The 25288-nt window shown below is 33.8% G+C and overlaps 1 protein-coding gene across 1 annotated transcript; it reads right to left on the bottom strand.

The window, feature by feature from the left end:
• Positions 1-9514: 9514 nt before the first annotated feature.
• On the bottom strand, positions 9515-23755 carry LOC127730852 (uncharacterized protein DDB_G0287625-like). Its single transcript, XM_052239455.1, has 3 exons — positions 23313-23755; positions 13845-14081; positions 9515-12114 (listed from the first exon to the last, which is right to left on the bottom strand). Exons 1-3 carry the CDS (start codon positions 23421-23423, stop codon positions 9718-9720), a joined length of 2745 nt encoding a protein of 914 aa, XP_052095415.1. The 5' UTR covers positions 23424-23755; the 3' UTR covers positions 9515-9717.
• Positions 23756-25288: the final 1533 nt, after the last annotated feature.

The following is a 25288-nucleotide window of genomic DNA, read 5'->3' as shown; positions in this document are numbered from 1 at the left end:
TTCGTGGCGGTCAGTTTTTGTTGGTGAAGGAAGCCGGAGTTCCCGGAGAGAACCAGCGACCTTCGGTAGGAAAACTGACAATCCCAGTCAATTCAGACTGGAATCGAGTGCACCTGCCACGTGTCCAATTGTTTATATTATATTCTTGTTCTCTTAGAATTTTCCTTTCATCCTTTGTTAAAACTTAATTTGTATAATATTCACAATTATAGAAATATTTTACTTAAGGTGGATCATCACTAAATATTCCTCAGATAGAATTTCCTTATACTTATAAAATGTAGATTTTACCATGCTTTTTTTTTTTAAATATAAAAAGTATGGGTCATCGTGCTATTTTCCAAGGTACGAGTTGTGCAAACTTGCCCAATTTTGCATATATTAGTCAGGAGAAACACTTTTTTGTGAATGGAAAGAAAATCAAACGGATAGACTTTTGAAACAAAATATGAGAAGATAAGTTTTCTATTAATATACTTTTAGAAAATAAAACGACAAAAGTATGTTATCGAAATTCTTGCTACAAGTAAAAAATAAAGATTTCATTAACATTCCATTGAAAACAATTTACTTTAAGAGCTATCTCCCCTTATATGGCTAAGTTGAAAAATTGAATTGAACTAAAAAAATATTTGGTGTTTGTAAAAACATTCTTAGATATAAATCACTTATTTTTCTTTATCTAAATAAACAGTCTTACTCATAACTTGCCATTCTGTCCGAAAATATGCAGATTTTAGCAAAAAACTAGACCAATTGTGTACTGCTATTGTACACTCCAAGAGGGCGATATACAATTTATCTACCTCCACGATGTTCGATTTGTAATATAGTCCTTATTACATAAAAGTTACCAATACTGACGGTGCCCGAATGATGATGCAAACAAAACTGTGTCCGAATACTGTAAGGACGCCGAACGAACGCGATACGATCGAAATCATGTACCATACATCAAGACAACAGTAGTTTACCCATGTTCAAACTTTATAAATCGATTAAGAAGATAAATATAGGTAACACAAAACAGAAAAGCGAAACCGGATGTGTCGACAGGGTAACGCAACCTGAATATTTTACGGACGATGCCAGAATTGAAAAAGTGTTATATTTTACGTTTCTGGGACTGTTCGTTTCAGGATTGCAGAAAATAATCAAATTAGAATTAGACGCCATTTTACATCAGTCCGTTTAAACATTGTTATCCGAAATATCTATACACCTTCGTAATAATGACGTAAATATTATGAAGACGTTATCTCTTTCTATATAAATTGTGATTTTACATTGTCAATTATTATACTGTATTTTCGACCATTATATGTTTGACTATCTTCACTACTAAGTAGATTTATGAATAAAACTTCTTCGATGCATTATATAACTACGGAAGCCCATTTAGGACCTTCCAAAAATATAATTTGAATTCGAAATTTGTGATAACGAATTGATGGAAATCGTTATAACAGATTTTGTAATTCGTTATTACGAATTAAATTCGTTATCACAATTTTCCTAAATAGGCTTCCGTATATAACAGTGATTTGTTAACCTTTTAATAAGTAGATATGAAAAAGCTTGGTTTAAATATATATATATGCATATAAGAAATATTTGCTTTGATATGTTTGATGAATTTTTCCAATTTTTGTGCCTTTATTAGACCATTTAAAAACGTATCTTTTCTGACCCTCGGTGTGTTTCAAACGCTACGTTCAATTACTGTTTGTTTCATGAGAACCTGTCACATATTTAAATCATTTCAAATATTAATACTGTGGTGCGAATATTTCAGGAAACCTGAACAAGAACACAATGGCTGAAGATAAAGAAAACACAAAGTGTGTCATGCCACAAAACATTATTATTGTTATAGTTGTCCTGGCAACCATGGTTTTTGCACTCGTAGTCATTTCTTCCGTGCTAGCAGTATCAAAACACAGGAGTTACAGAAGAATTCAAATTTTGAAAGACAAACAAACCTTTGATTTTAACTATACAATCCCGAGACCAAAACTGAATGGCAAATGAGACATTTTGACCAATTTTTCATTAGTTCCTTTTGGATTTATGAATTTTAGATTAATCAGTGTATATGCATAAAATGTTTAAACTTCAGATAACTGTTGATACTTGAGTATTAACTAATTTACAATGAATCAAATGTTAGAACACTTACGTTAACTTATGTGTAATGAATCATAGATGAATATTTAAATTATGCGTTTCAAGATATAAGAAATGTGGAGAAATTCAAAGTAAATTGTTACTTGAAGAAACCATGTTATTTTCCTGCCATGAATATATGTATACGGGACTATTTTTTTTCAACGGGAAACAACTTAGGTAGGACAAATGTGGTCCCTGCCTATACAAAGCTAAATACTCGCCATAATGTGTGTTTATCTGACAATAGTTTTACTTTGTAAATGAATCGATCACACATCGATGGTTACGAAATAAAAATGTTTAAAGCTTGCGTACATCGAAACAGGTTTGTTTTGGTAAAAGTGTTCTAATTGATTATGTTATACCTTGCTAAGCGTCCTCACTAATTGTGCCTAATATAGTTAGTTAACTTTAAATTATGATATTGTAAACAAAAAATAAGGACAAACAAGTAAACTGTTTAAAAAAAATCCTTTCAAATCAGTTTCCAGTTGACATAGGTTTTATACCCTAGTATATAAAAAATGATAACAGCAATCGCTGAAAATACCACACAATACAACAGACTTCATCAACCACCAGCATCCGACCCTTACGACCTATTTCTGTTTGGAATAATCCTTAAAAAGGTTGGCAGGAATTACCTAAAATATTGGATAGAATAACGTACCACCTCTTAGGCAAAAACAGAGCGGCAAACAAAGATAAACCACAACTAACAACACATGGTAACGTTCCAGATAGCCTGACTTGGCTCAGGCACAAGATATGGTGAGGTTAAACGAACTTTACATCCTCATGAACCTCCCCACTTTTCCCATCTATAACATAGGTCGTAAACTTAAACACACAATAACGACCTGAAGTGAAGCTGGCATGATTACGATACTTGGAGTAATATTACTTAAAACGACGGTTTCTCTTCGATTGTTTTGCTGTTTATCATCTTATACTTTGGGATAACTATTAACAGTAGTTACAGATTATTTATGAGTTTTTTTTATCAGACCTTTGATCTGATTAAGGTCATTGGGGTGAATGCTTTAAAAATAATTGTGTATTTCCCGTTTTTAGCCTTCAAGACATGCAGATGTAGAACTTGATGGTATGGAATTGTGCCATGAGTAGCTACATATACTATACAAGTTTAAATTATTTTGTCGTATTATATGTTAGCCTGTGTATAGAGAACCATGTATATTTTTTCTGTAAATGTTTTTTTTTACCCGCTGCATTTTCATGCACCTGTCCTAAGTCAAGAGCCTGTTGTTCAGTGGTTGTCGTTTGTTGGTGTGGTTCATAAGTGTTTCTCGTTTCTCGTTTTTTATTTAGATTAGACCGTTGGTTTTCGTGTTTGAATTGTTTTACACTAGTCATTTTAGAGCCATTTATAGCTTGCTGTTCGGTGTGAGCCAAGGCTTCGTGTTGAAGGCCGTACTTTGACCTATGATTGTTAACTTTTTATACATTGTGACTTGGATGGAGAGTTTTCACATTGGCACTCATACCACATCTTCTTATTTATATTTTGTGTTTAAAGGAGAAGCGAAAGATACCGATTTGCCACTGAAACTCTAAAGCCGAAGAGAAACTGACAACGCCATGGCATTTAAATAATTTTACTGTAATAATGTCCTGTTCCTAAGGCAGTATTTTTATAATTGGTTGTATGGTTGTTTGCTCAAAATCCAATGGCAAATATTCCATGCATATTGAAGACCACCAAAAAATTCACAATAAATCTAGTAGATAGGCTGTACATATTGACTCGATCAGGATGAACGGCGGAAAATTTTGACAAGCAGGAAAACTAACAGACCCCTAAAAGAGTAGTTGCAAAGGTCTATAAGGGGCATAGAGCACGAGACTTTAGCAACACCAAGCTCTTATATACACTGGACGTGTTTTACTGTCGAATGGGAGACGTCAATGGGACCATATTTATATACTCAAATAGATACACGTGGTCAGGTTTTAGGGAATCACGGCTAAATATATAATTGAACGGGATTCCTTAAATATTTGACTGCTTTTTAGAGGTTACAGTGAGATTATAACTTATGCTTTATGTTTAGTCGTTCATGTATTCTTTGGTGAATGCCATTCTGTGCGCTTGCTTGCTTTGTACTGCGAGTGCTGTGTCAATTACCAAGTAGCATGCCGTTTGTTAATTTTGGAAGAGACACTTATAAATATTAGGTCAGAAACAGGATTCTATGAGATTTTAAAAAAACGTAGTTGTGGTATAATTGGCAATGAGACAACTACCTTAAAGAGTTCAAATGATGTAGATTAAAGGAATAATAGGTCATCGTACGACCTTCAACATTGAGCAAACCCATACCGTATAGTCAGCTATATATGTCTCGACAAGACGAAATGGGAAACAATTCAAGCGAAAAACAAACCTAACGTATTGATATGTGACAAAACAAAATAAAAAAACCCAGATATAATAGACAGCAACCAAGAACAACTACTGATTTACAGGGATCTGACTTAGGACAGGCACATGTAGAAAGTGAGGGGATAAACATGTTTGTCAGCGCTCAACAGTTAGACTCGGGACAGGCACATGTAGAAAGTGAGGGGATAAACATGTTTGTGAGCGCTCAACAGTTAGACTCGGGACAGGCACATGTAGAAAGTGAGGGGATAAACATGTTTGTGAGCGCTCAACAGTTAGACTCGGGACAGGCACATGTAGAAAGTGAGGGGATAAACATGTTTGTGAGCGCTCAACAGTTAGACTCGGGACAGGCACATGTAGAAAGTGAGGGGATAAACATGTTTGTGAGCGCTCAACAGTTAGACTCGGGACAGGCACATGTAGAAAGTGAGGGGATAAACATGTTTGTGAGCGCTCAACAGTTAGACTTGGGACAGGCACATGTAAAAAGTGAGGGGATAAACATGTTTGTGAGCGCTCAACAGTTAGACTCGGGACAGGCACATGTAGAAAGTGAGGGGATAGACATGTTTGTCAGCGCTCAACAGTTAGACTCGGGACAGGCACATGTAGAAAGTGAGGGGATAGACATGTTTGTCAGCGCTCAACAGTTAGACTCGGGACAGGCACATGTAGAAAGTGAGGGGATAAACATGTTTGTGAGCGCTCAACAGTTAGACTCGGGACAGGCACATGTAGAAAGTGAGGGGATAAACATGTTTGTGAGCGCTCAACAGTTAGACTCGGGACAGGCACATGTAAAAAGTGAGGGGATAAACATGTTTGTGAGCGCTCAACAGTTAGACTTGGGACAGGCACATGTAGAAATTGAGGGGATAAACATGTTTGTGAGCGCTCAACAGTAAGACTCGGGACAGGCACATGTAGAAAGTGAGGGGATAAACATGTTTGTGAGCGCTCAACAGTTAGACTTGGGACAGGCACATGTAGAAAGTGAGGGGATAAACATGTTTGTGAGCGCTCAACAGTAAGACTCGGGACAGGCACATGTAGAAAGTGAGGGGATAAACAAGTTTGTGAGCGCTCAACAGTTAGACTTGGGACAGGCACATGTAGAAATTGAGGGGATAAACATGTTTGTGAGCGCTCAACAGTAAGACTCGGGACAGGCACATGTAGAAAGTGAGGGGATAAACATGTTTGTGAGCGCTCAACAGTTAGACTTGGGACAGGCACATGTAGAAAGTGAGGGGATAAACATGTTTGTGAGCGCTCAACAGTTAGACTTGGGACAGGCACATGTAGAAAGTGAGGGGATAAACATGTTTGTGAGCGCTCAACAGTAAGACTCGGGACAGGCACATGTAGAAAGTGAGGGGATAAACATGTTTGTGAGCGCTCAACAGTTAGACTTGGGACAGGCACATGTAAAAAGTGAGGGGATAAACATGTTTGTGAGCGCTCAACAGTTATCCCTTATAATATTGTAACAGCACAACATAAGAACAAACTGCAAAGATAAGTTGTTAATGTCATGCTTTTTATAAATGTTCTTAATTTGATAATGTAAAAACATTGGAAACGATAAGCTGGTGTCATTTTCTGGTTTGTTTCATAATTATCTTTCACTGTCTTATGATACTAATCATAAGTATCAATACATATATTTAAATGGATTGCAGTGTAATGTACCATAAAAAAGATTGACCTTTTATGCACTAGATTACAGCCAAAGATCTTGTTAAATTCATTATAATAGAAAATATTGAATTGTATAAACTCAAGTAGATCAGATCGTTTATTGTATGTATAATGATAAAAATGCTATCATACTTTAAAATGTGTTATTTCTTTAATGTACAAGTATTGCACTTACTAAAATAAACAATATGTGAATGTCAAGCGCTTGTGTCGTAAGTGGCAAACATTGATAAATCAATTTTCAACTCATATGTACAACAACGTGAATGAAAATGGATTGTTTGATAAAGAGTATAAAATGAAATCAGATTTCAGTTAAATTATGCTTGTTATTTCATCTATACAAAAAAGTTGGAAATGGGTTGTTTCAAATACAATGAAAAATAAGGATGACAAATTTTGCATAGAAACATTAGAAAACTTCAATAGAAACCTTCGAATTATCGAATAAAAGTAACATGAAAGTAAAAAAAAAGTAATTGCAATTAACCCCAAGTGCTTAATAGGTCAAACAGTTGATGTTGTACGCTATCACTACATTCTGTATAAATTCCGGTCACTTTACTTTTTTCTTTTAATTGAATGCCGTTTTATTAGCTGAGCTGGAACAAAGGCCAAGTGAGATTTTCACATCACTTGGTATCCGACGTTTGTCGTTCGTCGTCGTCCGTTATCGTTTACAAAACATTGTCCTCTGAAACTAGTCAGCTAACTTGGGGTATCTAGTTTTAAAATGTGTCCGTTGACACTGCCTGCCAACCAACAGAGCCGACAAGGCTAAAAATAAAACATGGGTAAAACGCAAGTTTTGTGTTTTATCTTGTAAACTGTGAGAAAAGTTGACAGGGGAAGAAATGTTCAGAATGACAAAATATACCTCGGTCTATTTTGACCAAAACTATCAGACGACTATTTATGAGAGTTATTATCTTTGACAGACCTTTTTAAATTTTGTTCGCACAATTTCTATAGTTATTTTGAAAACGTTTTAAAAAATAAAGAGAAACTGTAACTGACAAAAATGATCAACAGGACAAGATCAACAAAAAGTCAACATGGCTGAATTCGTCAGGCGACTCCTTATATGTGTTATTGCGGAAACTGTATTATAAATATAAAAAAAGTCAAATGGCCAAAATTTCAAGACGACTCCTTTAACTGAGTGTGAATTTGCATTGTGGGTAATGTATACATAGCAGGAGACGCTTACCCTGTTTACTCACCCACTCTCGATTCTTTTTGAGTTCATGCGATTCTCTCAGTTTCTGTTTGTTACTTTGATATGTCTTTTCCTTCTCGATTCTCGAGATTTGACAATCGGTAGTCTACAGTTACTGTCTCCTTAATTTACCTATAGTTGCGTTTTTGCATAAACTTATAAATAGAGAGAAACTGTAAACAGCAAAAATTATCGGCAGGATAGGATCAACACAATATTCAAAATAGTTGGAAGCGTTCATCCACTGCTTAAAGGAGTTATTGTCCTCGAGCGACGATTTTGACCCATATTTTGGGTTTCTGCAAAAAATATATAAATAGAAAAAAGGATTAACAGAACACGATCTACTTACAAATCAACATGATCGAAATCTTCAGTCAACTCCTTATAGGAGTGATTGCACTTGAATGACGATTTTTTTTACCCTTTTGTGTTTTTTTTCCCTCAAAAACTATAAGAGTACACAAAGTATCAACAAGACAATATCTACAGCTAAATCAACCTTGCCAAAATTGTCAGTTGACTCCTTAGAAGTTATTGCCTTTGAATGACGTTTTTTCCTCATTTTGTGTTTTTGCGGACAATATAGTAAATTGGGAATCTAAAAAAATCACAAGCTATCAGCAGAAGAGGCGCATAACAGAAATCATCGGATGACTCCTAATAAAAGTCTTGCCCTTGAATGATGATTTCAAGCATTTGTTTTTTTCTAGAAATTATCGGAAAGATTCCTATTGCATTGTATCAATCTTATGAAAAATGTACGCTGAGCCATACAGGCTACTCGAAGTTTTCAGTTTGCATTTCGTGCAAAACTAGATTATAATATTGTGATGTTGAGTTGACGGATATACTGTGGATAGTTGGAACCTATGTAATGCAACTCCTACTTTAGTTTTCACTGTGGATAGTTGGAACCTATGTAATACAACTCCTACTATAGTTTTCACTGTGGATAGTTGGAACCTATGTAATGCAGCTCCTACTATAGTTTTCACTGTGGATAGTTGGAACCTATGTAATACAACTCCTACTATAGTTTTCACTGTGGATAGTTGGAACCTATGTAATGCAACTCCTACTATAGTTTTCACTGTGGATAGTTGGAACCTATGTAATGCAACTCCTACTATAGTTTTCACTGTGGATAGTTGGAACCTATGTAATACAACTCCTACTATAGTTTTCACTGTGGATAGTTGGAACCTATGTAATACAACTCCTACTATAGTTTTCACTGTGGATAGTTGGAACCTATGTAATACAACTCCTACTATAGTTTTCACTGTGGATAGTTGGAACCTATGTAATACAACTCCTACTATAGTTTTCACTGTGGATAGTTGGAACCTATGTAATACAACTCCTACTATAGTTTTCACTGTGGATAGTTGGAACCTATGTAATACAACTCCTACTATAGTTTTCACTGTGGATAGTTGGAACCTATGTAATGCAACTCCTACTATAGTTTTCACTGTGGATAGTTGGAACCTATGTAATACAACTCCTACTATAGTTTTCACTGTGGATAGTTGGAACCTATGTAATACAACTCCTACTATAGTTTTCAAACCAAATCCTTGAACCATCGAAGAAAGATTGCACAAAAATTGAAGTTGTGCCCATGCTAAAATGGAATTGATATTCTCAGACTTGGTAATCCAATAATTTTTTTTCAGCAAAATTTTCAAACGACGGTACAAGTTTTGTGGATTGAATTTTGCTTGCAGTTTGAAACCCAGATAGTTGAATGTTCAAGGAATTTTCCACACTTTTGAAGTTGTGCACCTCCCACTAAAGAGTTGTTTAAATATTTGTCCCCAGTTTTTACATTTTTTTTCCATAACTTAAAATGATCATTATATAGCATCCCCCATTGTTGAGTACCCAAACATCATCCTTATAAATGTGTATATCGATTAATCATTCATAGTATATATCGTAGCTTCCAAAACTGTTACTTGTGACATGTAAGGTCTTGGAATTTATTTTAAATCTGTTACAAGTCAGAGAAATTTGAGCAGGATTTTATTCAGAAACAGTTGATGTAAACTGACATATATGAATAAAATATAAACATAAAAAGACAAATAAATATTGGAATTTCAAAAGTATTAATTCAACGACGATTTGTCACATTCATATCTGCTTGTTTTCAAGAAAAGGTTCGAAATCATGGAAACAAGCTTAAATTTTTTATATGAATTCGTTAAAATCAAGAACGCAAATAATCATCCATTTCTGACTGAAATTCTGCGTTAAATATTTTCTTGATTAAAGTTTCGTCTGTCATAGGAGGAGAATGTAATGATGCCTTTCCCAACGCTAAGTCAATATTGTAATTTGATACATCATTTAATTGTTTTAATGCCCTTCTCTTTTCTGCTGTTGAAACTCGATTATCATCTCTAGACGACATTCTTGATTCGTTTTCATCAAATGTGGAAGGTGTATGACCACTGGATGAGTTACTCTGTCCATCAGGAGTTATCCTCGACGACTGCACGAGCCTATTCGCTTCTACTGTGGTTTTTGGCATTGAAAGTTTATGATTTTGATTTAAATTATCCTCACTAATTTGATTTTGTTTTCTTTTTACTGTGACATTTTGTTGATTTATTGATAAATCTGCTTGTAAAGCATTCTGGCTGTACAAAAATTTCTGCTCTGCGTTTACCGTTCTATTTTTGTGTCGGTAATGATTTGTATGTTGATTATAATATTTTTGTTGCGCCGGTTGTCTGTACTCATCATATAAAGGCTCTTGACCGTAAACAGAATCGCCACTATTTAAGAAGTAAAGTTGTTGTTCGTTTCGGCTATTTTGTATTGGCTGCGGCATGTGAACTACTCGTCTTCCAACATCTGCGTCAAATAAAGCACTGTCATGATTATATTGACTGTTTGCTGTATGTTGAGAGGCTGGAACTAAATAGAACAATTCTTTTTGTGGTTGGTGTGGTTGACTAGTACCAACAGTATGAACGTGTTGTATTGTCCTTGGTACATCTAACGTATTTCTAGGAGCAACGATTACTTTATCAGGTTCATTGTATATAACCGCTTTAGTATTGTTTCGATCGTTAGATTCTATATCTGAATAATACTCTTTTAGCTTATGTCGTCTGGCTTTAAATGGAACAGCATGTTGTGATTTTGATCGAACATAAAATGCCTGATTAGATGGCAGATCCTCTTCCGAATCATCACTTTCATCAATCAAAATTATATTATATTTATAGGAACGTTCAGAATCTGAAACAGACCCGCGTCTTAATTTTGATTTTTTATTTTTTGCATGAGACTTCGACAGCCTGATGTTTTGTTGAGAACGCGCCAATCGCTTTTGAATTTCTTTTCGTGAAAGGCTGGATATTTCAATATCTGACTCACTCGTGCAAGAATCCGAATCATAAACGTGCGTTTTTGATTTTAAATGTCTCGATGAATGCTTTGACTTTCTATTTTCCTCAGTAAAGTATTCACCTGAAGACGGCCTACTTGATTTACCATGACTGAAACCACGAGGTTTTGATCTTTTGTTAAGTGTACTATCTGATAAAGATTTTTTTCTATGATCACTATAAACGCTGATCGTTTTAGTCTTACTATGATGGTGTTCATCTTTGTGTTCTCTTGGAGGTGACCCGGAAGCACTCCGATAATATTCATCTTTGCGTTTTCTACGTTCGTTACGCTCACGTGATTTACTTCTATATCTGTGATATTCACTATGTCTTGATTTAGAACGAGACTTTCCTCGTTTGCTATGTCTTGATGTTGACCTAGACTTGTGTCGTATTGTCTTATGATGATCTCGTGATCGAGAGCGTTTTCTTCTGTCATTACTACGAGATTTACTTCGCCTTATAATACCACGATCTCTAGATTTACTCCTACGTCTGCTTCCACGATCATGTGATTGACTGTGTGGAGTATATTTTCTATCACTTGACTGACTTCTGTGTTTATTTTCACGCTTTTGAGACGATGTTCTGGTTTTCTTATCCTCCCTTGGTTTACTTCTTTGTCTACTTTCACGGTATCTTGATGTACTGCGATTTCTGTATTCAACCTCACCAGATTTGTTATGTCGCCTTTTTTCGCGGTTAGTCGATCTGCTTCGTTGTTTTTGTCGTTTGGACGATTCATGTCGGTCTATGTCATACTGGTTTGTTTTATGTGATTTGTTATCCATAGTTCCTTTGTTTCCTCTCTTTGGGGAGCTTGATCTTGACCTCCTTGGTGAATGTTCTTGCGATTTGTCTGTTGTTCTAGCATACTTTTTGTTGTCCATTTCTTTGTTGGAATACCTTGAATTATTGTTTCTATCGTAGTAATTATTGTCATCATTATTCGTGTATCCTCTATTTTTATGATATGGGTCTTGTTTCAGGTATTCTCTTTGTTGGTTCTGAGAATGTGTTTGTCTTGACAAATCAATTGATTCAGAATTCCTATTTGTTACTTTATTGTTGTTCTGAATTGGTGGGAGGGATACTCCATGGTTTGTTGTTCCCGTTTGTCTACTTTTAGAACCACCACCATTACTATGATTACTAGCAGGAGGAAGAATCTGTCTACTGTTGTCGTTGTTATGGCGAGACATATTCTACAAGACAATAAGTTTAGAAATTACACAAGTTGGTCGCAGCAATATCAAATAATATTCAAGTTAAAGTCTCTTTTTATTAGTTAGGTCACTGTTTATCAATCCAGATCATATTCGACTGATCATTTTATACATAAAATGCCAGAAAAAGATCGTGAACAATGTCAAATTCAAAGAAAATATAAAATATTATATTATATTTTGTGTACATATAAACAACGAATTCAACGAATTTTTAAAAGGCTTAGCTATACCAGAATGTATATGGTCTTCATAGATTTCGTTTATGCATACAAATCAGGAGCATACACATTTCGTAGTTGTGTTTGTGACATCCGCCTGTGCTCTATCTGAGCTGATTTACCTGATAAAATTTTAAAATGTATTTGTTCAACAATTGAACAAAAATAAGGCCATGCAAGACAACTAACCAAACAATGGATGTTAAGGAAATTTGATGAACAATCGATAAAATACACAGACAGTTTTTTAATGTTTTATGCAGCTTAAATTGAGAGTATTGAGTATAATTTGACATAGATGTCATGCGTGAATAACTTCAATAGAATTCATGGTACTTTTGTTTTGTTTTTTTTTTTATTTTTAAAATGCATAGTCATATACTATTAAATTATAATAGTTATCTATCCGTAACGTTTTATCGCTTGCCTTCAATAATGAATCTGATATTTAGCAGTTTCTGTTCAGTTTTAGATGTTATCTTTGATATTGTAATGCTGAAATTTAATGAAATAACCCGGAAAACTATAGAACGTCTGATCATTGAGTAGTATCATTAAAATAGTTTTTTAATACAGCACTAATTACAAAAATAATCACGACATTAGTTTGAAAATCAATGAATGATGCAACTAAGACAAAGGTATCAACTGAAATCAATTATTTAATTTCCTGGGTTTGTTTTGAAAGATTCCAAAGGACACTGGCTAAGCAATTCGTTCAATTTCACAAAGTTCACCTGAGTTTCTGTATTGTATTCAGTTCCTGGTAAACCTGAAAAACGATCGGGTTTTTCTCTCTCTTAAAATGTGTCTTTTGCTCTACGTGAAGTGGTTACTTTTCTCTAAAAGAAAATGCTTAAGTAAAAGTGTCTACTCCATTGCAGAAAAAAAATCAATCTTTATTCCTACACATCATCTTTCTAAACCTGCCGGTAGTAATAGAGACAACTTGTTTTTTTAAATACTATAGTAACGAGCAAGTTTATGCAGTACATGACAAAACATATTTGTAGAGACTCAAATTTTGAATACTACACCGCCGCTGATTTAGTGTAAAAACGTCTTTAAGAGAAAGGTATATGACCGTGTGTAATGCCAAAATATACGTATTGACACGACATAGGACCATAAGTATTAATAATATACGTATTAACACGATATAGGACCATAAGTATTAATAACTGGATAGCAATACAATTGTGTATTTAGCATTGTGAGCACAAAAAAACTGGTTAAACCCCACCACAGGTGTTGTTCGCTGTTTTTTGTTTGTACATCTCCTTTTTCAGAGGAGTAAGGTGTTGGTGGTTGATGTGGTCTGTTGTACTGGGCAATATTTTGGGTAATATTTGTAAACATTGTCCTCCTTTGGTCCAGAGAGAGAGAGAGAGAGAGAGAGAGAGAGAGTGAATGGGGTTAAAAAATCAATACAAAACACAAAAAGTATAACAGATCACACTAACTATGACAAATAATAATTTGATTTACCTGAGTATTGTTCCGTGCAAGAGATTGTTGTTGTTCCCCTGGTCTTTGTTTGCTGTTTGGTGCATTTAATGGTTTTCTTTTTGTCTCCTTGTTTTCTATGTTTCTAGGATTTACAGTTGGTAATGGTGTAGGCGTTCTTTTAGCTTCGTCAAGCTTCGTTAAGTGCGAAATATCAACACTGTCTAAATCACTCCCAGTTTTGTTTGACTTTCCTGATCTCGCTGAATAATTTGCACTCTGCAAAATTAAGTAAACTTTGAAAATATTGAAACCTAATTAAAACATTTAGATTTGAAAGCTTTCAAAATCGATACCATGCAATTGTAGACATGCCTACGGTCTGATTCAAGAGCCGTTATGTAAAACCTGATTCATAGATTTCTTTTAATTGGCCAAGTATATTGACATATCTTTTATATGCGTACGTGCTAATATACTGGCAATTGATGTTGTTTGTTTTGTTTTCAAGGATATCAATTAGAACAATAATTCCATGATCATCATCAAAAACATAAAATTGAATGCCTCCGTGCATGTAAACTGACATGGTTCCCAGAAATCGTAGTCAAAATAAATAAAATACACACAACTATGACATTTATTTTTCATTTGCATTCAATATTTAGCACTAACTTTAGAAATGTTCATGTATTTACATTGTGTCATAGATCAAATTTATTCGTTCAGTGTATGTTCACTTGTTTTTGTTGATATATCTTTTGATTGAGTAAAGCCATTTCAATTGATATTTTATAGTGTGTCTTTCTATGTTGTGATGTTACACTATTATTTCAGGTAGGGTGAAGGTTGGTGCCTATTAAAACGTTTAAACCCGCTGCATTTGTTTGCACCTGTCCTAAGTCAGGAACCTAATGTTCAGTGGTTGTCGTTTGTTGATGTGGTTCATAAGTGTTTCTCGTTTCTCGTTTTTTAAATAGATTAGACCGTTGGTTTTCTTGTTTGAATGGTTTTACACTAGTAACTTTTTTTGGGGTCCTTTATAGCTTGCTGTTCTAGTGATCCAAAGCTCCGTGTTGAAGGCCGTACTTTGACCTATAATGGTTTACTTTTACAAATTGTGACTTGGATGGAGAGTTGTCTCATTGGCACTCATACCACATCTTCTTATATCTATGAAACAAATGTGACTTTCTGAAGTTCTGATTTGAATAAATGTCACACTGTCATCACTAGAAACTTTACAGCAGGGTTACATATATCATAGAATTTTTAAAATATATCAAATATATATGGTTTTCTAGTTAAAATATGTTTCTACTAGCAAGAATTTAATATAAAGGGTATCAATCTTTTTATTGCTACATTTGTATAAATCAAACAGGTACACATTTAAGAATTGTTTTTTTAAATCTTTCTGTTTACCCTTGTAAGCACAATGATAAAAGTTGTTACTGTACTTTTGAAATCATTGCCTCTAATATTGTAGGGGGATTTATCTGACTTATTTGCAATTTGAAATGCGACTTCATAACAAGGTTTATTTGTAAACATTATTAAATGATATTCACAAGCTTCCTTTTTTGCATTATATTAGATCGCTTACATTACTATAGAAATTTACTATACAGACCTTAAATCATGATTATGGTAAAGAATTTTGAAAACCAATATTGCCTTCTAGATGAATTTATTTCTGAATTTATCGTGTTAAAGATTACAACCCCCATATATTTGCATTCTTATTCACTTTAGCTTCCGTCATATACATAATTTTATAGATGAAGTTCTTTCTTTAGAAAGATTATTTTTCCAAATAGACTAAACCTATAACTTCTAATAATAAGAGATATGGTATGATGGTCAATGAGACAACTCTCTACCAGAGACCAAATGACGTAGAATTAACAACTATAGGTCACCGTACGGCCTTCAACAATGAGCAAAACCCATACTGCATAACAAGTTCAAAAAGGCCCAGAATTGACAAATATAAAACTAACGGCCTGATTCATGCACAAAACAATAAACGAAAAAAAAATATATGTATTGTATATAACAACAAACGGTATTTTCACTTAACATTAAACATCAAAGGATTTTTGACACACATATTTGGAAAGAATGATGATTTAAACAAAATATTGGTATTCGCTTCAATAAATAGATTGATATTTGCAACACATTGATATATGCATATCACATGCAGTGCGCTTTCTCGTCTTGAGTATGTATATCGTAGGTTTTGCACTCCCTCATCATCTTCATCAGAGGAATTAAACAATTCATCTCGGTTGTACTTTCCTCTATCTTTTAAAACAACGCTATCCTTAATATCATACTAATATAAGTATGTAATATATAAGTGATAAATTGACATATTGATATTGATCGCGCAGTAACTGTTCTGAAAGATCTAAAACTGTAGTGATTGTGTAACACGCCAAGAAATGTCAATATAACTTATCCGGTCGTTTACACGATAAAGAAAGAAAATTTTCAGTTTGAATAAACAAATCATCATTTATTCAGATTTGAATTGATCAGAACGTCTGTAGCACAAGCTAAACAATATATCAAACATGAATTAAAACACAGATTTTTACAGGTATAAAAAAAACCATCATGACGTAATGAAACCATGAGAGTTTGAATGTTTTATGGTTTGAACAATAACAAATAAAATCCGAACTCCCCTAGACTTCATCACCACAAACATCTTTTGACTGGTACAAAAATACAAATTTGCATGAAACTCATTTCGTATTCATGATCAATGTTAAAATAAAACATAAAGTTAATCAAATTCTCTTTTTAGCATTTGCAATTCTATATACATTCTTTTAGTCACATTATGAATTGATATCTTTCTGATGAAAACAGTACTAATATTCTTGAGGGTATGCAAATATGGTTTCTTGGGGGTATAGAAATATGGTTTCTTGGGTGTATATAGTTATGGTTTCTTGAGAGTATAGAAATATATTTTTTTTGGGAGTATAGAAATATGGTGTCTTGGGAGTATAGACATATGGTTTCTGGGGTATAGAAATATGGCTTTTGTACTTCCCCTGTCTGGCGGTTAAGCTAATTCAGAGGGTGTCCATTTAGCTTTGCAGGAAGTATAGATTTCTTCCAATCCATATTAAACAAACGCTCTTTTCCTTTGATAGTCCGAAATTGTCAGCCATTAGCCCCGGTCTAGTCACTTTGCAGACCATTCCCATTAGATTTACTGTTAATTTGTTCTCGTCCTGAATATGCATCAAATATATGCAACTTGGTGTTAATCAAAGGCTATATAAACCAATCAATTAATCTAGATGACGACTGCAATGCATACCCTCTTGTTTGTAACAAGCTTTCAAGATGTGTTTCCTTTCTATATGAACTTGATATCATATGACTGAACGGAATAAAAAGTCTCCTGTTTATCGAAATCACGTCTGTGGATCCAGCACTGTGCTTTCAGGGAGGTCAGTGTAGGAACTGAAATATATTGTTGCTATGGAAATGTTAAAGATCATATTGCCCTTACATATAAGGAATTCTAGTTGCATGTAGATTTATTATTGCGAACTTAATTTCATTTTCGTGAATGATTTGAGATTTTACGAAAATTGCTGTTGAGGAAAATTATGAAATTATTTTCAGTCTGTCATGAATATTCAACAAACTGTAGGCCTGGAAAGTTATTTTTCATTTCATTATTTTATGATGATCTCAAAATTGCGGGGTTAAAGAAAGATTTTGAAAATTTTAATGAGATGTGGGATATACGATAATGAGACGGTAAAAATACGACACAAGAAGCCAAATGACATCTTGATGGTCTTCAACAATCTACATGACTGTGTCCAAACATTATGTCAAGTTTTAAAAAGCCCAAGTCAAAAACAGTTCTGAATTAATTGAACATATATAATAAAGATCTACAATCATTCAACACCGAATTATCTCAAAATGACAAAAACATTTAAACATAACATAAGACAACCAATGACGAAATTATTTTGACCAGGCACATGCACATACGACTGGATTGAACTTTTAAATTCTAGATCTCAACAATCACTCTTTTAATCTCACTCAGTAGAACAACAAAAGATCATAAATAAGACTCAAAAAATAAAAATCAGTTGGAGGAGAGCACTTTAGAAAACAACTGAGAGTAATCTGAAAGCACTGAATATGTGGGTAACAAATCATGCCGTACTAATGTAGGAGGCTGTACTTCGAATAAAAAAAAATCATTTAACAACGCAACAGTACAGGAAGTGACGACCCAGTGTAAAGACAAGTGTTTTAATTCATTAATATAAACGATTTACATTGATGAACTAAAATTTCAATGTATAAAGAATAAAACTGTAACATTGTAAGTTTACACTATGGTAGATACATTGTTAGTTAACAATGGTACTTTTTCATTTTTATTTTTGGTTGAAAATTTCTAGATGCATACTAATGTAAAAAAAACCAATAACAAAAGCCCTCACTTTATAACTTTTGTTCTAAATGATGTAATGTACATTAGCGAAATGAATTGATGTAATAGTTATGTCCTGTAACTTTAGATGGTTACATATATTGTATATGGTGCATAGTCAAATAGAAGGGAAAAGACACCATTAAGAAGGACAATGCATAGAATTTGTTATACTAAACAATAAAAATACTAATGTTAAAAAAGAAACTTGATAGGTCTTTTTATCAAAATAATGAAATTTTAATTACCATTGATTTATACTTTTAATACGGTAATTAGAATATAGGGCTGATGAATAAATATTGATTGTATAGTTGTATTTCTTCGATTATATATAAACAGTAGTAAATATATACGGTGACATTATGTTAAAAAAAACATCTTACTGCTTTTCCATCAAGACGCTGGAGTTCGAATCTGTTTGAGGGAAAGATCTGGGGCAATAAAGCTGTAATAACTTTAAAGCATGAATTCAAAACGTAAAATACTAAACAAATTTCAACAAATGGCTTATAACACCGAGTACCATACGGCAGTCTAATGTTCTCAAAATGAACAAAACAAACAACATACGTTTACTTTTCTACATTGGCTAGAGGTATAGGGGGAGGGTTGAGATCTCATAAACATGTTTAACCCCGCCGCATTTTTGCGCCTGTCCCAAGTCAGGAGCCTCTAGCCTTTGTCAGTCTTGTATTATTTTTAATTTTAGTTTCTTGTGTACAATTTGGAGTTTAGTATGGCGTTCATTATCACTGAACTAGTATATATATTTGTTTAGGGGCCAGCTGAAGGACGCCTCCGGGTGCGGGAATTTCTCGCTGCATTGAAGACCTGTTGGTGGCCTTCTGCTGTTGTCTGTTCTGTGGTCGGGTTGTTGTCTCTTTGACACATTCCCCATTTCCATTCTCAATTTTAACACTAAGTTAAAGGAGTAATGTTCTATAATAATATGCTAGTCGTCAATAAAAATTTCGAATAACAAATATGTTTCTTTGCAAGGTAAAATGACGACAAATGTGTATCATAAATCGTAGGGAATCCTTAATGTCATACAAACTGAACAACGATTTGTTTGTGTTCCCAGGATTTAGTACTTTCTACAAATGTGAGATGTTTAAATGCACAACCATCGTAACACGACACAGTCATTAGAAGTCTAAGTAATCTACACTTTTGAATGCAACCTTAACACCCGGAAATCAATAAAATATTAAAAATGAAATTACTGTAAACAGGAAATATTCCATCTATACTCCTTGGGAATAATTATCTATCATTATGATTAAAAAGAAATTCATTAGAATTGCCATTTGTTCTTATCTGTCAGCTTCTAATGAATTTAAGGATGTGAATTTAAACATTCCCAGGATTTGATACTCGGCACAAAGCAAAAGGCATGTGAAGAGTATACATAAACCTAATAATCAATTTTTAGTTACCAGTTTCCTCCACAGTAATATTTAGATAACACTTATCAAACATATTGAAATATTTGACATTAACTTGACATCACTGTGAAATCATAAAACAAAGAAGGCACACATTTCTTTCGCTTAAATTTTAGCTCAGGGCTACATGTAAAAAAAACAGAACTATTAATGAATAGGAAATTTAACATACAAATCCACTTAACTTAATCGCAACCCATCATTTCTTTAAAAAAATCAAGATCAAGAAGCAATCGGGTTTTACCTACTTTAAAATGGGTTAAAAAAGGGAATTGTCGACCGGCGAAACTTTTTCAATCCGTTCATCGTAAGTCATACTTACCACAGGGAAAGTCCCGGATGAAAAGTCCCATTAGATCTACGACATATTGGAAATATAGCAGTACCAGCGAAAAAAATAAGCGCTTGTGCACATCCTTGTAAATACAATGTACGAAGGCTATAAGATAAATTTGCTGCAAGGTTCGAACATTTATAGATAATTTTGTTTCTTAACAAATTGTCTTAAACGATTGTTTTCATTTTTAAGGGAGGCATATGACAAAATAACGTAATCAGAACAATTTTACTTTTTCGATTAGCATGACTATTTTAATTTACTTTTATTATACTTCATGTCAAAATGCCAGATTTTGATTGGTTAATACGAGGGAGACAATTTACTTTATTATACTTCATGTCAAAATGCCAGATTTTGATTGGTTAATACGAGGGAGACAATTTACTCTATTCTATGGTAAATATTCTATTACCCTTCACGGAGACGCTTGATCAAGTGTGCGCTTTATTAAATACGACTCTATCCTATGGCAAATACTATTACCCTCCACGGAGACGCTTGATCAAGTGTGCGCTTTATTAAATACGGATGGTTGTTATAGTGCAAGACGTCATAGTTTATTACTTTGAATTTGAAATTTAATCGACAGTAATAACAGAACATTCAGTATAATAAATTAAATAACAAATATCTGAGAGGGTGATAGAGCAGATTGTTACCCCTCGATTAGACATTGTCACCATTGGCTTCGCCTCAGTTGACAATGTTTTCTCGGGGTAACAATCTGCTCTATCACCCTCTCAGCTATGTGTTATTTATATACTATCCTATGGTAAATACTCTATTACCCTTCACGGAGACGCTTTATCAAGTGTGTGCTTTATTAAATACGGATGGTTGTTATGTACAAGACGTCACAGTTTATTTCTTTGTATTTAAAATTTAATAGACAGTAATAACAGAACATTCAGTATAATAAATTAAATAACACATATCTGATGGGGTGATAGAGCAGATTGTTACCCCTCGAAAAGACATTGTCAACCTTGGCTTCGCCTCAGTTGACAATGTTTTCTCGGGGTAACAATCTGCTCTATCACCCTCTTAGCTATGTGTTATTTATATAATTTCCTAGATGTTACCTTTTAAAAATGAAATATTGGTTAACTTTGTTTAAAAACTTTGTTGATGATGTAGTATTTGATTTATTTATCCTTATTTTCTTCGTCTGTCTATCCAATTTCGGATCATACCAACTGATATTTTGTTAATTTGTTCTCATTCTGAATTTGAATGACAAAAATTGTCGGTCGTTATGCAACCAACAATCAATCTATCAATCAATCAAAATGTTAAACACGACCAATGTGATAACAAACGGTTTATATACACTGTACACAAAGTTATCATTGCATTGTATATTACTCTGTGTCCTATACTGTTCATGACGTTAACTGCTTTATAAAATCTAACTGAAAATACACCAGCCGATATATAAAAATTCATTATGCCTTAAAAATTATCAATCAATGAAAATCTGTTAGGGAACATAAGCTCTGTAAGGGAGCTACCATTTGATTTTTATGGGTGGGGGATGAAATTTGAAAAAAACGACAGGACAGGAGTTTTGAGTAAAAAAAAAGGCAGGATGAGCAACTTGGCAAAAAAAAGGCAGGATGTCAATTTATGTAAAAAAAATCAGGATAAACTAATAAAAAAAGCAGGACCGAATAGAGTGAAAAATAAAAAGGCAGAACAGAGATTACAACTAAAAAAAAATGTTTTTTATCCTAGCCCCCCCCCCCCCCCCCCCCCCCCCCCCCCCCACCTAAAAATCAAATGGTAGCTCCCTAATAAGACTGGAAAAAACCTGCTAAAATTGATAAATTTTAAAGCTTACCGTAGATATATAATTAAGAGCAACATACTTACAAACAAGATAGTTTGCCACACAATGTATTGAAGGAAGATGTCGATATGATGTTTTTTTAGGTAATGGTGTTGCTTAAATTTAAAAACCCCAAGAAAACCATATGTAAAATGCCCTTTTGTTGATTTAAATAAGTTTTATATTAAACGAAATAAATTTTACAGCACCAAATGCGCATCACGACAAATAATATCTCTTCGGTGATGCTCGAAGGCAAAAATTAAATAAAATCCAAAAATTAATACAAACGTTGAAAGGCTGATATAACAAAAACAGCACCAAATTAATAGCCAAACCAGGAATCAGAGTTATACTTGAGGGAGATTCCTTCCTTTTAACAGCACCAAATCAATAGCCAATCCAGGGTAAGGAATCAGAGCTATACTTGAGGGAGATTCCTTCCTTTTAACAACACCAAATAAATAGCCAAACCAGGAATCAGAGCTATACTTGAGGGAGATTCCTTCCTTTTAACAGCACCAAATTAATAGCCAAACCAGGAATCAGAGCTATACTTGAGGGAGATTCCTTCCTTTTAACAGCACCAAATTAATAGCCAAACCAGGAATCAGAGCTATACTTGAGGGAGATTCCTTCCTTTTAACAGCACCAAATTAATAGCCAAACCAGGATAAGGATTCAGGGCTATACTTGAGGGAGGTTCCTTCCTTTTAACAGCACCAAATTAATAGCCAAACCAGATTTAGGAATCAGAGCTATACTTGAGGGAGATTCCTTCCTTTTAACAGCACCAAATCAATAGCCAAACCAGAATAAGGAATCAGAGCTATACTTGAGGGAGATTCCTTCCTTTTAACAGCACCAAATTAATAGCCAAACCAGGATAAGGAATTAGAGCTATACTTGAGGGAGATTCTTTCCTTTTAACAGCACCAAATTAATAGCCAAACCAGGAATCAGAGCTATACTTGAGGGATATTCCTTCCTTTTAACAGCACCAAATCAATAGCCAAACCAGGATAAGGAATCAGAGCTATACTTGAGGGAGATTCCTTCCTTTTAACAGCACCAAATTAATAGCCAAACCAGGATAAGCAATCAGAGCTATACTTGAGGGAGATTCCTTCCTTTTAACAGCACCAAATCAATAGCCAAACTAGGATAAGGATTCAGTATCCGTTTTGTTTATGCCAGTACCGAAGTTCTAGGCTGGTGACATCCTAAATACTAACACATATTTATAATTCTAAGTGAGTTAACAAATGACATTTCTGCACTTGTTTCAAGACTTGTTAACAGAATTTTAATTTTTGGAAGATTGAATGCTCTAGTTGACTTGTTTTTATTGCTTAGCTCATGTATCATTTGACTGCTACCAAATCTGATAATGCATACTTACAGAAAAACCATGAGCTCTATTTTGTGCAATTTGCTGTGCCAACGATATTTTTGACGATTTCCTTTGGAGATTCTTTTTCCCAGATCTATAGACAATTCCTTCACTGGGCATTTTTGCCTATGCCACTAGCGGGTTATCACTGTTGAAGCGCCTATTATTTTGGTAAAGTTACAGTGTTATTTTTTTTAACCATAGTCAGGTAAATTTCTAACAGAAATATATCCATCTAGTAGCACTTCTTATAAGTATTTATGTTAATATCACTACAATATTATGATAAAGTTTCTTTCATCGTTCAAATTAGTTTGTATTTATCATAAATCCCATCAAATATTCATTTTGATAAATCATACATTTTAATCTACTGTCAAAAATAATTTGGAATACTTGTTTGTCTTTGTAGTTAATAAAAAAAAATAATGTATTGAGACAGTCGTTTACATCTATAGAATCAACTTCAAACCCTTCTGGTCATAACCGAACTAATCTGTTTAACTTATATCAGGTATAGCAAACGTATGTACTCTTTATTCCACTGTGACTTTTCTGAATCAATTTGATTTAAACTCTGATAATCATTATATTTTTAATTCCAAAATTATCAAACTATTCCCACTGATTGTTAGATCACCAAGGATGTAGCTAAATCAATTTTAACGTTGCTCATTATAGATTGCTGATTGTAGCATAAATATACATACTTTCCAACATCGAATCAAAAGCTTTTGTTAATATCTCCAATACATGAGGGTATTTGATTGAAGTCGTGTGTGTGGTCATTCGATGAAACCAATTGTCATATAAAACAATTACTGTATTTAAATATATACATATTTCATAGCATAGATAAAGACTGTTTTAGTGTTTAGTTTTCAATATCATATTTGCTTTTCTTTCCAACTTCTTCGGCTCGGAACGTTCTGAATAAATAGACTAGTGTTTAAACAAAAGTTAATCATCTAAATTTCTTTTTATTATTATGAGGTCTTTCCACTATTTTGTGGAAAGACCTATTGTATTTGTTCTGATTATTTTTTTTCTTCTACCGCCAAATTTCAAAACTTAATTGTTTTGTGGTTTCGCAAGATGTCGCCTAGATTTTTGGCATATGATATCGAACAGTTATTGCGCTTTTGAGACTGACCCTGTTTAGTCGAAGACTTTTTATTGTAAGAGTTATCTCCCCAAACACTGTTTTCTTTGTGGTGAGATCTCCTCCGTAACCGTAAAAGAAAGCGACACATTTATTTTACTAAATTGCTCGTTATATCCTCGGGATGATTTGTCAAATTTTAACCGAATCAATTCGTAGACTCCGTATGACAGTTATTTCCCCTTTTGAATTTGACATAAGTGACTTGTCAATGTATCACATGAATGGTAAGTAATACAGACCTAAGGTACGTGTATTTGAGGTCCTGGGTTCATAAAAATAAATTTGAGGTCAAGGTCAAAGGTCAAGGTCATGTTCTAAATTTTGATTTTGCATTGTTCCGAGATCTCGTCAGACAATCTTAGAGATATATTTAAAAGAACTAGAGCAAAATGTTTGCCTCATTGTGATGAAGATATGATACATTTGGTCTGAAACAATCCAATGACATCTTATAGGAGTTATTGTCCCTGAAATGATTCAATTTAAGGTTAATTGATTATTTCTCCAACTTGGTACACGATAAAGCCATAGGGTCTTTTGCAAACTGTTGGTTGATATATGACGATGAAAAATATCAACCGAAAGTGACCTTGAGTCAACCGGAAGTAGCCATCTTTGCACTTATTTCATGGAAAAGTACCTAGAAACAATATGTTTTTTAAATATGCATACATAAACCTACCATTTGAGACAGGAAGTGACCTTTACTAAACCGGAAGTACCTAATATCTTCATTATTACAGGGAAAAGTATATAGAAACCATATATTTTTGGAATCAGTGTAAATAAAGCTATCATGTGAGACCTGAAGTGACATTTT

This window comes from Mytilus californianus, unplaced genomic scaffold (assembly GCF_021869535.1).
Source record: "Mytilus californianus isolate M0D057914Y unplaced genomic scaffold, xbMytCali1.0.p SCAF_2, whole genome shotgun sequence".
NCBI lineage: Eukaryota > Metazoa > Mollusca > Bivalvia > Mytilida > Mytilidae > Mytilus > Mytilus californianus.
The sequence above is the reverse complement of the archived record's forward strand: the minus strand, read 5'-3'. Positions and strand labels throughout refer to the sequence as shown.